Source organism: Phoenix dactylifera, chromosome 11 (genome assembly GCF_051530095.1).
Source record: "Phoenix dactylifera cultivar Ajwa chromosome 11, Ajwa_hap1_PhDact_Kaust_v1.1, whole genome shotgun sequence".
Taxonomy (NCBI): Eukaryota; Viridiplantae; Streptophyta; class Magnoliopsida; order Arecales; family Arecaceae; genus Phoenix; species Phoenix dactylifera.
The window spans coordinates 23594227-23609700 of NC_143200.1; the positions used below are offsets into that span (position 1 = coordinate 23594227).

General features: G+C 36.7%; 2 protein-coding genes across 4 annotated transcripts; one reads left to right on the forward strand and one right to left on the reverse strand.

Annotated features, from left to right (window-relative positions):
* Positions 1–332: 332 nt before the first annotated feature.
* LOC103710020 (IAA-amino acid hydrolase ILR1-like 1) lies at positions 333–8645 on the forward strand. The gene is made up of 5 exons (XM_039128136.3): positions 333–770; positions 1702–1827; positions 2611–2925; positions 7766–7894; positions 7990–8645. Exons 1-5 carry the CDS (start codon positions 333–335, stop codon positions 8368–8370), a joined length of 1389 nt encoding a protein of 462 aa, XP_038984064.3. The 3' UTR covers positions 8371–8645.
* On the reverse strand, positions 7691–15233 carry LOC120103906 (uncharacterized). 3 transcript variants are annotated; one of them, XR_015971378.2, is made up of 3 exons: positions 14754–15233; positions 8201–14649; positions 7691–8071 (listed from the first exon to the last, which is right to left on the reverse strand). XR_015971378.2 is itself a non-coding variant. In XM_039128137.3 (3 exons), exons 1-3 carry the CDS (start codon positions 14857–14859, stop codon positions 12061–12063), a joined length of 393 nt encoding a protein of 130 aa, XP_038984065.2. In that variant the 5' UTR covers positions 14860–15217; the 3' UTR covers positions 7691–12060. The 3 variants fall into 3 exon arrangements, 1 of the variants encoding a protein (XP_038984065.2); XR_005512505.3 differs by having other exon boundaries at positions 7691–12201; positions 14444–14649; positions 14754–15214; XM_039128137.3 differs by having other exon boundaries at positions 7691–12201; positions 14504–14649; positions 14754–15217.
* Between the last annotated feature and the right edge of the window lie 241 nt (positions 15234–15474).

Below are 15474 nucleotides of genomic sequence, written 5' to 3' on the forward strand. Positions count from 1 at the left end.
TATATGGCAGTGGACGAGAGATTTTTTTTTCTAAACGAATCATCACCCTTTCGTCACACATGAACATGAACTTTCTGAGATGATCGGCCCCTGTGATGACGTGGAGGCCTCCCCACACACATATATTACTGTGATAATAGTACCAAAAAAAACAAACAAAAAAAAAAGGTAGGACTTATCGGCCGTATTAGTTAACTCACACGGCGCCACTTTTATAAGCGGCTAAATGAAATGAGAAAGGGGAGAGCTACCGTACCAAAAAGAACAGAAAGGAGAAAATCTAAGCTGCTCTTTGCTGCATTTCTTTGCTTTGCTCACCAGTTCACTGTAGCATGGAGCAGTCCACGAGCTACTGCAACATCTCTGTGATCTTCCTCTCAGTGGCATCCTTGGCCTTGAGCATGGAATCCTTATTGTTAGATACTGAAGCCCCAGGCTCTTTTGGCAGCAACAATGCATCAAAGGACGGCCAAATAACCTCGAAGGATCCTCATTTTGTAAGAGATGGCTCCTTGATAGATGAGATCGCTAGGCTGGCTAATCTTCGACAGACTGTGGACTGGCTCAAGAAGCTGAGGAGGGAGATCCATGAGTACCCAGAATTTGCACATGAGGAGCTGCAGACAAGTGAGCTCATCAGACGAGAGCTTGACCTCATGGGCGTCAAGTATAGGTGGCCGATCGCAGGCACTGGCGTAGTGGCCACCGTAGGGAATGGACTTCCACCCTTTGTAGCACTCAGAGCAGACATGGATGCTTTGGCAATTCAGGTAAATTCTTTTTCTGCTTCCTTTCCATGGACAGATGAGAAATAGAGCTCTAATAAAAAGGACTCCAGAATAAAAGTGCTCATTCCAGTCAGTGTTATGTGGGACAAAATATACTACTATACCTTGATAATTACTGGGCATGGCTGATGGAAATGGAACAAGCATGCAGTCAAGAAACTAATAAGCCACTAAAGAAAATGATATCAGTGTCCAAAGTTGAAAGCAACAACCATGTTGCCTTTGGACATATCGATCTTGTTTAGATATCTATAATATACGCTGCTGTCATTACTTTTGGTTGAAACATCACAAGCAAAAACTAGCCCAGTCTTGTCTTACTTTCTAGGACTAATGTTCAAGTTGCTTATTGTTGAAATGAACCAGCTCAGTGATCCAAAATCCAAAGGTAAAGAGGTAAAAAACCACACTCTCCTATATGCTTCATATTTGAATAAATCACATTTAAAGATTCGGCATTATGCTATGTTCTTAGTGAAGAATATCATGTTTAATAAGCTTTTCAAAACTATGGATTTACTTTCAGACTGCATAATCAAGAAAAGTGATGATTTATGATAGTAAAAGCACAGATGCAAAACACACACACACACATTTACACACTGATTCACAATGAAGTCTTCTCACAGCCTACATTATTCTGGATCATTACTATATTAAAGATTATCCATGATGTATCATCCATCTCCCCGTTTTTCCAAGCTAATATCCTTGATTAATCAGTCCACAGATACCTGGTTCTAGCTCGTTCTGATTGAACGTTCAAGATATCGAAATGTAACACAGATCAGTTATGACTTGCAATAAACTAGTGATACATATTGAACTTTGATTTCACAACAATTTATGTGCAATGTCCTGAAAAAGATTATTCTGAAACTACAGGTTTAATATTTTGATATTATGTGTGCAGGAACTAGTTGAATGGGAGCACAAAAGCAAAATAGATGGAAAAATGCATGCATGTGGACATGATGCACATGTTAGTATGCTTCTGGGGGCAGCAAAAATACTGCAGGATATCAAGGAAACATTGCAGGTAACATCTTAACATCCTTTACTAAATTGTAATGCTATATCTAACATGTAAACCATAAGAGGTGGTATATAATTGTCTGATAAATATTTCTTCAAGCCTTGATAATCTTCAATTCTCATCAATTATATAGTAGTCAAGAGGTGGTGCTCATACACTTTGCCTCCCCCATTTAATTTCATGTGAACCATACTAATCTATCTCTGTGTTTCTCCATATGTAAGTTCTGATCTTTTGGAAAGATCTGATATCCATTAATCTAACTGCATCTCCAACCCCACAATAAAGAATACATATACTCTATTCAAAAATGTTTTAAGAATGTTCTTTTATATGGACTGATTCAGCCATTCCTTCCACTGTTCCAAAAGTTAATCTTAGTAGATAACTAATTATGATGGTGAGCCTTGGTGCAACGGAAAGGTTGCTTTACTGTGACCTGGAGGTCATACATTTGAAACATAAAAACAACCACCTCATGTGTGCGTGTGTTGGTGTTGGGGGGAGGGAGGGCTCTGACCTTCCCTTGTCTCCTGCATTGGGCCACCCTTTTTAGATGACCAATTCTCTTATATGACACAAATACCATATAATGAAACCAAATGTGCAGACACAATTAATATGGCACGGAATTATTTCAACCAAAAAGGATTTCACATACTACAATTCGAAATTATTTACTTGGATTCATTTATAAATCAGCTTTACGGCTCATTTTGGAACAATGATGAACTCTCTGTTATACTCCTTTGACAATATATGATTTTCATTTCATTGCTACACTAGGGAACAGCAGTTCTTATATTTCAGCCAGCTGAGGAAAGAGGTGTGGGAGCAATACAGATGATTGAAGGAGGAGCACTGAAAGATGTAGAGGCCATATTTAGCATGCACGTGTCTTATGCCTATCCTACTGGGGTTGTTGCTTCCAGGCCTGGTGAATTTCTAGCTGGATGTGGAATGTTTGAAGCATATATTAGTAGAAAAGGAGGTCATGCAGCAGCACCACAGGACTCAGTTGATCCTACCTTGGCAGCATCTGCATCAATAATTAGCTTACAAAATCTTATTTCAAGGGAAGCAGATCCTCTGGATTCTCAGGTATGTCTTTTATCTGCTTAATCCTCAACTAAATAACGTGAGTCCAAAATGCATGATACCGAGTAGAATGTCATTGCACTACAAGTACAGTTATAACTTTGCATGGATGACAGTTTTAGTGGTCAAGGAAAGGAGGAATTCTCCTTGTTGAGATTATGACCTCCTCTACTGCTTTAGGAATCAGTTACGCATTTCTGAAACAAAAAATCAGTGTAAAATCTAATTACCAGGCTGCGCTATCTGTTCAGCAATACAATGTGTAACTCTGTATAGCAATGGACAAAAGGTGGTAATAATAAAAGTAATTACAAGAAGACTAATATATTAGAATCAAAACTAATAGAAAAAGACATCAAGGAGTGTAGGAATATTACAGTTTGTGAAGTTACAATATTTTATATAACTTGACTGAGTAATTGCAAGTCAAATGACGGAAATATTCCCAATCATAATTATATCAAACATTATCGCATGTCACAGAACACATCAAATATCAAACTGTTGATTAACAAATAATCTGAGAAAAAGATCATAGAAGTATATATTTATAAGAACAGAACCCCAGGTCAAAACCAACAACGACAACCTAGTTAAAAAAAAAGAAACAAACAAACTTGCAACTGATTATTCCAGAGTGCTTCAGTAGTTCACCAATTTATCAACTTATCATACTAGAGATCACAGATTTATCGCGTACAAAGTAGCAATCAAGTTCAGTACAACTTGTAAAACAACAGAGCACAAAAAACATCTACACTGCTTTAATTATCACATGCCAGTGGCATCGACTCAAGTGAAAGTTATGAAACTTGTCAAGAAGTGGAGCCACTTTAGTTTCCAAATGGTGAGAACCCTTTCAAGATAACTACCAACTGCTTTAATATCAGCTTCATTTGTAAGTAACTACCAACTGCTTTTACTTTTCAATCCTTGAGATTTATATGAATACCTGAGGTTGCAGCATCTTTCAAGATATGCACTAAACAAAGAAGCACTGCTAATTCACGGACTAATCTTTCACAATAGAATAGAAGGTTATTGCATAATCATCAGGTAGAAACAAAAATCTTTAAAGCTGTTTTATAAATCATTTCTGGTCAAGAGCCTCTATCCTGTTTCAAGTTCACTTTAAGAACTATGTCATCCAAATAAACAATCGGCACACCAATCCCATATCTATTTTAAAACCGTGAAACTATTGTCATGTTATTGTTGGGTAGCTCAAGTCTTGCGAAGCAGTGTTGAATTTCTTTAAACAATATACGGTTCCACACTTCCACTTTCATTTGAAACAGCAAGATATATATGGGCTTCCTGTACATCTCCAATTTAAAAAGCACTTCATCATTGATCTGAAGCAATGGCCATGAAAGAGTTCAAACTACTCTACAAGCCAGAATCCACCAATTTGCAATAAGGAGAAGCTCATAATCAATTATACCATCAAACTTCACAATTCTAATGAACATCAAAAAGAAAACCACAGTTTCATCATTTCTTAAAGATACAAAAGTACTTATTCTTTGTAAGAGAACAATTTTTCATCTAACAGGGCCATGTTTTGGGTAGTCTACCATGAACCACCTAAACATTCTTGGACTTGTTAGAGCATCAGTTGAATAGGGTAAAATAAAGTTTAAAGCAAAAATAATTAAATGAATATGACATAATTTATTTATTTTTCCACAACAGAAGAAAGTAATACTTGAATCATGATCAGGAAAAGTTTATCTTTCTTCCTCTATGATAAACTGAATTGAGAATGTAACTAAAAAAACTGGCTGTAAACCGAGACATAATTAGAATTCGACTCTTCATTATCATAAAATGATCATCTAATAAATGTTCTTTTTTTTAGAGCTTATTTTCTTCATATCAGGTGATATAACATGTGGAACTTTTAGATGTCACCAGATTGAAATATTTGCATCACTAATGCAACATATATTAGAACAAAGAGAAACAAAATAGGATTAGGGTTCATCTTTTGATTTATCAAATTTTGAATATGTATGATGCAAACAACAAGAATATGTTTATATTAGATCAAAAGACCAAAGTTGTAGTGATAGAAACCAATGTCAGTATGCTAATAATGAGAAAGTTGTGCCTAAAATGAGAATTAAGGATTTAGGAGCAATTTCCTCACCTGATGCTGAGTTTTTGAGGAATGCTTGCGCGTAAGATTTTACATTTAATCCCATTATTATGTGTCAGTACAGCAGAAATTTAAAACTTAACTGTAATCATTCTTTACAGTAAACGAATTTCCAAAAATGAGTGTTATTTTACTATGACCTGAAACATTCAAAGCACTTAATCAAGACTCTTTATAGCATAAAGTTGAGTGATTCAAGAATAGTCATCAAGTATCTAAAACCATGATTTCTGATTGTACGAGAAGCATAAATATCACAATGAAATAAGGGACTAAAACTGATTAACAAGACAACACAGAGAACAATTGATGACCTACAAAGAATTTCAGAAAAATCAAAAATGGAAGATGCTAAACAAGACAAATATGTTACTCTCTGATAAAACAGAGCAGTGACAATTCTTTTAATCAAAAATGCAAATTTTTCTTGCACATAGAAAATGTAAATTCTTTGTTGTTCAGGATCTGTCCAAAAATCTCACATATATGGATACAAAAAAGAAATGTCTTTTTACCAACCAGAATGTAGTATGTACGGTGCAAGCCAATGTTACCTGGACACTTGAAATTTTTAGTTTTTTGACATATTGGATGCTTGGATACCTGCGACACTTCATGACACTCTTAGACATTTCATATCATGAAATCATGATCTCATTATCGTTGCATGTCTATTTTTGGTACTTCAACATGACAATTATTTACTATAACATAATATTTAGCAAATATTTTATCAGTCATATGAATTCAAGGAGCATTAGGTTTAGTTCATCATTCATCATACACATACATCTTTACACAACAAAGCACATTTACAAGATACTGACACATCCTTCTTGCAGTTTTTAAAAGGTCTCCATGTCAGATTCGTCTAGATATCTGGACACTTGACCCCTGCACGATTGTGCAAGTAAAATTGATGCCAGCCTTTCACCAGTAAAGTAGCTGTTCTTAACATTTGGCGGCAGTATTGGCTTGTATCAACCTAAAATGCATAAGTAAGCTATGATACGGTTGGTAAAAGTCTATACAATCCCCCCAGCTAATTATAAAACACCATAACCTAAGTCAAGTTGAATTAACTCAACTCAAGGTGGAAAAGTGTAGATTCAAATCACAAAAAGACAAATCAATGAGGCATGTCATCCATCTGTGGTCTACATGATGTCAATAAAACATTGTTGCACAACTGTCACTTTCTCTCTTTGTTTTTTCCCTTTTGCAAATCACAAATCAATCTTGAATATCCATCAATTACGCGAATATTCAACAAATCCATTGGTCTGCCTGAAGAAAACAAGGATTAATTATATTTAGGATAAAATGAGGTTTCCTTAATTTCCAATTAATAGTTAAGAATTTGGAAAGACAACCCACAAAATCCCCTTCTTTTTCATGCCATCACATATGGACGAACAATAAAGCCCATATGACAAAATTAGATTTCAGCTAAAAGTTACATATGATAATTGGTCAACTAATAAATTATTTATAAAAATCAGATGGCATGCCATTCAGAAAAAAAGAGAGACTAATTTCAAAATTATTTTCGGAATACCAACAAATAAAGGTATCATTTGAACACAATTGAACATTTCTTCAAAACAAAAATTTATATTTACAACAGTTAATGTAACCTACATTATCTATAAAATAATTTGGTAAAAATATCTATATATTCTAGAATATGTCTATATTTTGAGTGCTAATGAAGGATCACAAACATGTTCCTTTGATAACAATTAATTTTATTCATGAGTACTTGCAAGGTTAATAAAATTGAACTCATTAAAGCAAAATTTTCTCTTATCCAATGGATAACTATTCCTAAGATATTATCAAACCAAAGGTAGGCCGAACTAGACTGAACCGCCTGGTTCAGCCCGTACCGAGCCGACCCGGTGGGGAACCGAGTCAATTCGTCTATTAAATTTGGTTCCGGCTAAGAACCGGCCGGAATGGAATCCGAACCGACAAGAACCGGCTGGAAAAGGCCAGAACCAGACCATTCGGGATGCTTACTATACCATTCGACCATACCATGCCGAACCAATAATGCACCAGTGGTCCAATACAGTAGTGGTTTGGTGAATCTTAGCATAAAACAATCATATTTTCTCATTAACTAGTTCTCAATCATTTATATTAAAAAAAGAAGCAAAAGATTTCACAAAGTACATTAAACACCTCTAATTGCACCACGCCCCCCCCCCCCCCCCCCCTTGCCCCAAAATACAAAACACCCCTCGCCACCAAAACATACATCACCCGTGCTGCCCTACTGTAATCCTTTTACAAAGGATTTCCCCACTAGTAATCAAGCTGTTTGGCACCGCTTATTCATTTTGTGAGTTGCATTGGTCATAATCTGCAAAATGATGTTCATGTTCATTACAAAGAATTATAATCTGCAAAATGACAAATCTTTTCCTGAGTTTCTTTTTTAACTTTTCGTTTGCCATTATTTTAATTGTACATTATCTGATCAAAATTCAAAACCATATAGACAATTATCATTTTCAACCATGCTTTAATATGCTAGCAGCTCCTTCACTGTAGATATATAAACTAAAGTTGCTTCAACACCGTAAACAATAGGAAGTATAGTTTTCTGTGTACTTTCTTACAGAGGCTGAGCTGGCATTTAGCATTTGAAAGAGCACAATTATGTTGATACTGCAGGTGGTCTCTGTAACCAACTTCCATGGAGGTAGCTCATACAGTACTATTCCAGATTCAGTCACAATTGGTGGGACTTTTAGAGCCTTTACAAAAAAAAGTTTTGATGTACTAAAACAAAGAATTGAGGAGGTATGCCTTGCAGTTTTTTTAACTTGAATTTTGTTACATGTTTGTATCGTGAAATAAGAAAAGAAATCATTCTTTTAAGCCTTCACATGTATTAGGTTATCAAAGGACAAGTAGCAGTTTATCGATGCACAGCAAGGCTCGAATTCTCTGAGTTGCAGCACCCTCCAATTCCACCAACTATAAACAACAAGAGAATTTATGAATATGTGCGACAAGTATCCAAAGAAATTGTAGGAAACAAAAATACACAGATGAGTCCACGCGTGATGGGCAGCGAGGACTTTGCTTTCTATTTAGAGCAGATACCTGGGTCCCTGCTATTCATTGGGACTAGAAATGAGAAGATTGGATCCATCCACCCACAACATAGCCCCTATTACACTATTGATGAGGATGCACTTCCCATTGGAGCAGCAATACATGCAGCTTTCGCACATGTTTATCTCCTTCAATCAACCTACAGTAATGCACAATGACCTAACTTTTCTTCTAATTCTAACATGTGAGATATCTTCAATTCCTATCGTATTTGTATAAGGTAATGCAACAGTTCTACACCCAAAAAGGCATTACTAAATATCCTTCTCATGTCTTTGTTTTGCATAGAAGCTCACTATGCTGAGCAAAAATATAGTAGCCTACTAAAGAACAAAATATTGCAAGTAACAAAGCCTGATGATGGCACCAAACATACTCTTTATATGGCTTCATGTGAAAAGCGAATAAATTTTGCTGTTAATAATTTCAGGCATCATGATTGCATCCAGAAGTTGTGGATTATAATATTCAATTTCAGAATTAATTCATGAATCAACTTAACATTACTTATCTTCATGTAGTCATGGTCTCCTGCATAAAAAATTCAGTAATAACTTAGCGTATTACCAAAACAATTTTGTTAGAGCATTTAGATAAAATAGAGCAGCTTATACACCTGAAATTGTTCTTTCCAGTGCTCAATATGTACAACAGGGATATGTTTGTCAATTCAATTTCACAACTTTGGTAATAAATATGGTCAGGTCTTTACCGGACATAATATATTTAATGCTAAAATGAACTGGAAAATGAAATTGAACAAGTGAAAGGAAGCAAGACTTAATTCAACAAAGGTCTTTTGATGCTTTTGATTCTTTTATTTCTTATCTTACTTTCCACACTCATAAACATTTTTAGTGGGAAACAAGCTTGTAGAAGCCTCGATGAAAGATGATAGAACTGCATAATGCTGGCCTTCAAAAGGCTAGTAGACAACCATGAGAAGTAATATTAGAGGTACATTGGGGGCAAGGGTTGAATTACTAGTTCATACCTGTCTGCAGCATATATCATATTGTACCACTAGGAACTGGTGCTTGATACATCCCTTGGTATTTTGCTGTACCAGCATACAGTAGTTGGTATCACTTTTCTAGTGCCAGCACCAACTACCAGACCATGTCTCGATGCAGCATAGTATGTCTCAATATCCTATGTACCAATCCCCAACTAGAACCACTACTTCAAACCAAGGTCCGCAATCTCGGTATAGGGTACAATATCAGTACTTTATCGGTTCGGCTCGGTTCAGTACGGTATGATATACCCCTGTATCGAAATAGCTTTCCAACCATTTTTGTCAATTTTCATCTCAGTACGCCTCGGTACGGACCGGTATGCACCTCGGTATGGGGCTTATATCGACTTGAAGGTGTGTTTCGTAGCAGTTTTCTGTCGGTACGGTACACCTTATACCGAGCGCCATGGAAGACCATGCTTCAAACTGTTACTACTCATGGAGCCATAAAGTTCAGCATGCTAAGAAGTTACACATGAAGCAAAGCTATATACATCTTTTATGCAACCTAATAATCAGAATAAACATACTCAAAGAGGGAGGGTAATATCTTGTACAATATGATGAATCAAGCTATAGTAGCATCAAGTGCATGTCACTCTTAAAAATGATAAAGTAATAAATGATTACTTTAGGTTTCTGAAATAGGCCGGTGAAAAAAGAAAAAAAATGCAAAAAATAGTTATGGAGAACAATTATCCTGATATCCAAGCTAACGCGCATCTAAATATACATAGACAACAATGGAGGTGGTTTGATATAAAAAATCGCATCCAAGATTAATATAAATAATAGCACAAAATTCTTGCCCTAGTCAAGAAAAGAAGACATTAAAAAGAATAAATATGTTGGCAGACCTCATTAATTGTTTATGTGATTTAGTCATGAGAATGATAGTGCAGAGCTCCAACCATGCTACAGTAACATGAATGGATATAAAAATGGTTTGCAATCAAAAGACAAAAAGTACTAACAAAGGAAAGATTATCAAAAATTTATAAATTGATATTATTATGAGATTTTGAAGTGCACATTCAGGCTGAATAAGAGTTAATCAACTTGGTGAATTGCCTCAAGTTGAAGTTAATCAACACAGATCCTAAGGACCAGCATGGTCATATTTTTAGTCCCACATCAGTTGTGTTTTGGGGAGGTCTTGGATACTTAAGCACGGCCGAAGACCCCATACAATACCTTATGGCTAGCTTTTTCCGGTCAGGTCCTCGGTTATTACAAAGATACCCTAGGTCTCCCATCTCAAAGAGTCAATGAATCATTGCCTTGAGAGATGCAATAGTGGGCAGCCCAATCACTTTTGGTTATAATTAGCAGTGATGATATATCATCCACACAGAAAACAGCTAAAAGTGTAGAGGATGATCAATGAATGTATAGAGTGAACAGAAACCATAACGCAGAAAAGTAATAATATAGAAACAATTACGCAAGGCTTGAGTTGAGATTTTGTCGAGCTAGCATACTAAAGTTGTTGTATTGTTCTTAGCAAAGTCAGGGTGCCACACAAAGAACATAAAAGAAAGGTGCTGCATTAATCAGATTATAAGAATGCTAGTGAAGTAGAGAAGCTAGACAAGGATAAGTTGTAGAATTTATTTCAAGGATCAAGGAATTACATGTTGTATAACAGAAAGAGGTCGCCAATGTTAAAAGCACTTTGCTAAATCACGCCAAGCTTAGTTGCTAAAATCAGGAGAAAGAGCAGGAATCTATATGGGTGTGGGTGCAAGGAAGCAAATATTTTAAAAGCACTTTAAGGAAGCACTCAGGAAGCAAGTGTGATTTTGAGTTTCCTAGAAGTTTTTGAAGCAGGTGTGTTACCCTAAATAGAAGCTTTTTTTTTGCTACTGAGGTGCTGACACTTTGGCATACATTGCAAAACAAATACGCATAATTTTGTTAATAAGCAACTAAATATAAGCTAGAACATATTACATTAAACATTTTTAGTTGTTTTAACATAGACCATTTTGCCTATTTTATATTGGTCTGTAGATATGTTTTAAATTTACAGTTTTGACAGAGATGTGCTCCATGCCATGTTTTCAAATGAATGAATGGCAAACCCATAAATCTTGATTCGATCAGGAAAATTTGTCAAACAGAATGTTTGATGAAGTGATAAGCATGGATTTTTTTAATCGAAAAGTGTTCTTTCATATTTGTTTTTACAATAATACGAAGTCCAAGTTTACAATAAAAGGGGGGTGCATATATTGGTGAGACTTACCAATCTGCTTAGGCTCGTCCAGGGGAGTCTGCATCAAATGTATGACTATATAGCATGGTGAACAATGGAACATTGTGACTCATGTGTTTCTTTCTGTTCAGAGTTTGCAGTCATCAACAACAGAGTTTGCAGTCATCAACATATTCATATATAGCCATGGCATTCAGTTAAACAAGTACAATGTAGCCTTGCACTTAAGTTGCTTCAACAACTCATCATTATTTCATTAAGTATATAATACAATTACTAACATTTAAACACCATCAAGACAACATCATGGTCTGATCAGAAATATTAGCTCCATTACAAACAACTTAAAACAAAAAATTGTAACACTATAAAGTAAGTATGAAACAAAAAAAGTTTCGCAATCTAAGAACTGATTTACACTTAGAATAAAGAAACAGCAAAACTAAAATCAAGATGAAAATAGTAGTTAGACCATGTATACCAAAGGACATGTATAAAACCTCGACTGGTGATATGTTTAAATACCTTTAACAAAAAGAAATCAGAACCCTTTTGCCACTATTCCCAATATTAGAAATCAGAAATACATTGCACTGCTTTTTATAAGGACAACTACAGAGATGGATTTTCAATATCTCTTGCATATCTATTCGGGAGGGCAAAAAGCATCAATACAAAAACTACTTGGGCAGTCATATTCTCAAAATGGTTGATGCTATTACCAATTTCCATCCAACTTCCAGCATTGCGAACCTGTTCATAAACAGAAATATCATGACTTCCAAAGCAAACATTATCTACTGCTGGTTATTATCTAGTGCTTCCATTTATAGTCACGGTAGGTAGAAACATTAAGGAGTTAACAATTTTCTTATGGATCTTTTAGATAATCAAAACATGTGAGATGCAGCAGCTTCTAAGCTGCATTCATCAGCATGAAATGCAAAAGAATGAATCTACTAATTGCCAACAAATATAAAATTCTTGAATATCCTCCACAAACATTTCACAAATAATATGCACTTCATAGGAAGGGCATTACATGATCATGAAGATAGCAATTAAGTGAGAGGAAAATGGTTTCCCATGGCATTCCTTCATCCTTATTAGTCATATCTCAGAGTTAAGTAAGATCCAAAGGATATGAGATAGAATTTATCAACTTAGCAGACTAAAAGAAGACATAAAAATCTTGCTTATCTCAATGTATATGTATAATGTGAGTCTGTTGCATCTGTCTGCATGTGCATCTCTGTATCTGTATCTATACATTATGCACATATCTTTGTTGCATCTTTTTGTGCATGTGCATGTCTTGTCTGTACATTTGTGACTGTTCATACATACATATGCACGCATATTATATGTTCGTGTGCACAAGTGCTTGCATTTGCATATGCTATGAAACCAGGGAGATGATGGACCAATACGTCATGCTGCAACTACTCGTAATTGCATGTTAGAATTAGGACACCCTAAGTTACCAGATGTTCCAACTTGTGTAATGCTCCTTTTTTTGTCAGTTTATAAAGTAACAAAAATATCGAAGACTTCTATCCTAGGCAAAAGATTCATAGTAATGCTCCTTGGGAATTCTTTCATTCAGATCACAAGTTTCAAAAATTTCGAAGACTATACTCTCTGCTTTTCCTCTTCATATCGATCTTCTTACTCTAAAACCTTCCATCACCAGCAGATCAACTAGTCTCTTAGACAACCATAGCTCCATGTCAGTCAACACACCAGTTTTGTCTCTTACTTGACATGCTACAGAACACAGATGAACATAGACATACATTCCATCCATTATAGAGATATAGCTATATGGATTCATGAAACAATTCCAACAACAACAAAAAGATATTTCATATACTTTATTTGGCTATCCATTTAAAGATTCGCATCTTCTTAAGCATTCCCCCATGTCTGCTTTTTCTAATTGTATTGCCAAAACTGTGACATAATATACCAGTGTCATCAAAATTTATTCCCTCATTTTGGTTGGTGGCACAAATAACTTTCAATGACTGAAGCTTCACTGGCTACAAAAAGGTGGCAAGAAACTCATCTATAAAGGCAAAATGATAGAACATGATATCATCCAGCCTTGAGGTCATCAATATCTACCGTACCTTCTCAGCTAAAATGCCGAGAATGAATACTTTAAAATAGTCAACAAAGAAGTGTCATAAAAGAGTTTCTCCCGTGACTCTGATGAGAGAAATCTTTAATTTATTGTTCAAAAATAAATTATGAGGTTCTACCTCATTCTGCTTATAGCAACTCAACTAGCCTTGTAAGAATAAGAGAGAAAATGTGTTTCGACTTTCAAAATATTTTGGGATGGGAAGCATCATAAATTGAAGATAAGATGGGAGAAAACTCACAAATCAAAATATTAGAGCCACTTTTCCATTCATACTGGACATTTGGTGCCTATACTACAGATCAATAACAAAGGAAAGGTTTTCCATACAAGTATACTGTCAAAAAGAAAAACTAGTATCATGACATATGCCAATTCCAAATCCCAATCTGGACATTTATGATGGCAATCTGTTTCGATATATGTTAGTGGACCTAGCCTGTTGTGGAGTCTTGAAAATCAGGGCTGTGTGAGCTCCAGGTGCTTTGACATAAATTACTGCAGAATATAGGAATAATATCAGGACTTCCAAAAGCAATTGTGTGTCGACTTCGGTGGAAAATTGAATCAAATTTAACAGGATTAGCTTTTCACCCTGCAAGCGACATGAAATATGTTTATCATCTGAGGTGGACTAGAGTTCTTAGCAAACTACCACAAATTAAAACATATACAGGAGATCATTATACATTCATTGATGTGAAAGCACGTAGCTCATGAAAACATCTCATGATTTAAAGAAAGACAAAGACGGGTCAATAATTTGCTTTCAAGAACTAAAAAAAAAGAAAAAGACAAAAGAAAGAAAGAAAGGATCGGGGCGGCGAAACTTTGAGAGTGACAACATACTCAAAAATATTTCAAGAAACGGAAAGTAAATCATCACGGGCTATCCAAAGAAGGCCACACTTTTGTTACTGCACTAGGATCCTCATAGACACCTGCCATGATGGAAATATGACCGGGGCTCGACTGCGTCACGCTCCTCAAGAACGGCGCTCTGAAATGCCCCTCGGATTCTTGCTCTAAGAATTTGTCCGTTCGCAGGCCGCCGGCTGCAAACAGTTTCAGATCCAAACCCACATTGTCGGAAAAAATCGATCTTAGCGCGTTGAAGAGAAAAGAAAATAATCAAGAAAGGGAGGAGAGGGGGACGGACCGACGAAGAGGACGAGGCGCTTGGCGGGGGGAGAGGTGGGCTGGGGGACGGGCTCCATGCCGTGGACGACGCGGTTCTTGAAGTAGATGTCGAAGATGCTGAGCATGTAGACGGCGTCGAGGGCGATCCCCAACGCCACCAGCCACCGCTCCCGCCGCTTCACCACCTGCTGCCGCTGCTTCCCCAACGGGCCGACAAGCCGCTGATTCAGCCGCTAGCGGGAGGCCGCGGCCGCAGCGTGTCGGCCGCGCCGCCTCCAAGAACCCCCCTCCGGTCATGGCGCACTCTGCCATATTCGCTGATTCGGTTTGGGGAAACCAGTGGGGCCCGAAGTGACGTGGGAAGTACGAAACATGTACATATCGGGCGTTCAAGATGCGGCCAGGGTCGAACGGGAGGTGCTGGAGTTCGAATGCCCGTTGTTGGCGTGGACCCTTATGCCGCGTTCACAACTCCACTCCCGCTTCCCGTAAGGGTGGTCATATAATCAGATGGACCAGGTCCAGTGGACCAGCCCAATAGTCCCTCGCCACATTACCCTTTTTAATTTAAGCCATGCAAGATCAAATACGGATGCCTGTTATTCACCGTACATGTGCCTCAGAATTTGGATTGATCCATTGGACCTGGTCCATATAACAATTTCTCGTAAAAGAGGGGGTTTTGGCCTCAAGCCCTAAACCGTGAATCTCAAGCAATCATTTTCTAATATATATTTTTA

Bases quoted from the DNA above. Each gene is read 5' to 3' on its own strand.
- LOC103710020 (XM_039128136.3), top strand. From the start codon at position 333: ATGGAGCAGTCCACGAGCTACTGCAACATCTCTGTGATCTTCCTCTCA. The intron at 771-1,701 runs GTAAATTCTTTT...TTATGTGTGCAG, and splicing joins TGGATGCTTTGGCAATTCAG to GAACTAGTTGAATGGGAGCA. The intron at 7,895-7,989 runs GTATGCCTTGCA...CACATGTATTAG, and splicing joins TAAAACAAAGAATTGAGGAG to GTTATCAAAGGACAAGTAGC.
- LOC120103906 (XM_039128137.3), bottom strand. From the start codon at position 14,859: ATGCTCAGCATCTTCGACATCTACTTCAAGAACCGCGTCGTCCACGGC. The intron at 14,650-14,753 runs GTCCGTCCCCCT...AACTGTTTGCAG, and splicing joins GCGCCTCGTCCTCTTCGTCG to CCGGCGGCCTGCGAACGGAC. The intron at 12,202-14,503 runs GTGTGGCCTTCT...GTTTATGAACAG, and splicing joins ATCCTAGTGCAGTAACAAAA to GTTCGCAATGCTGGAAGTTG.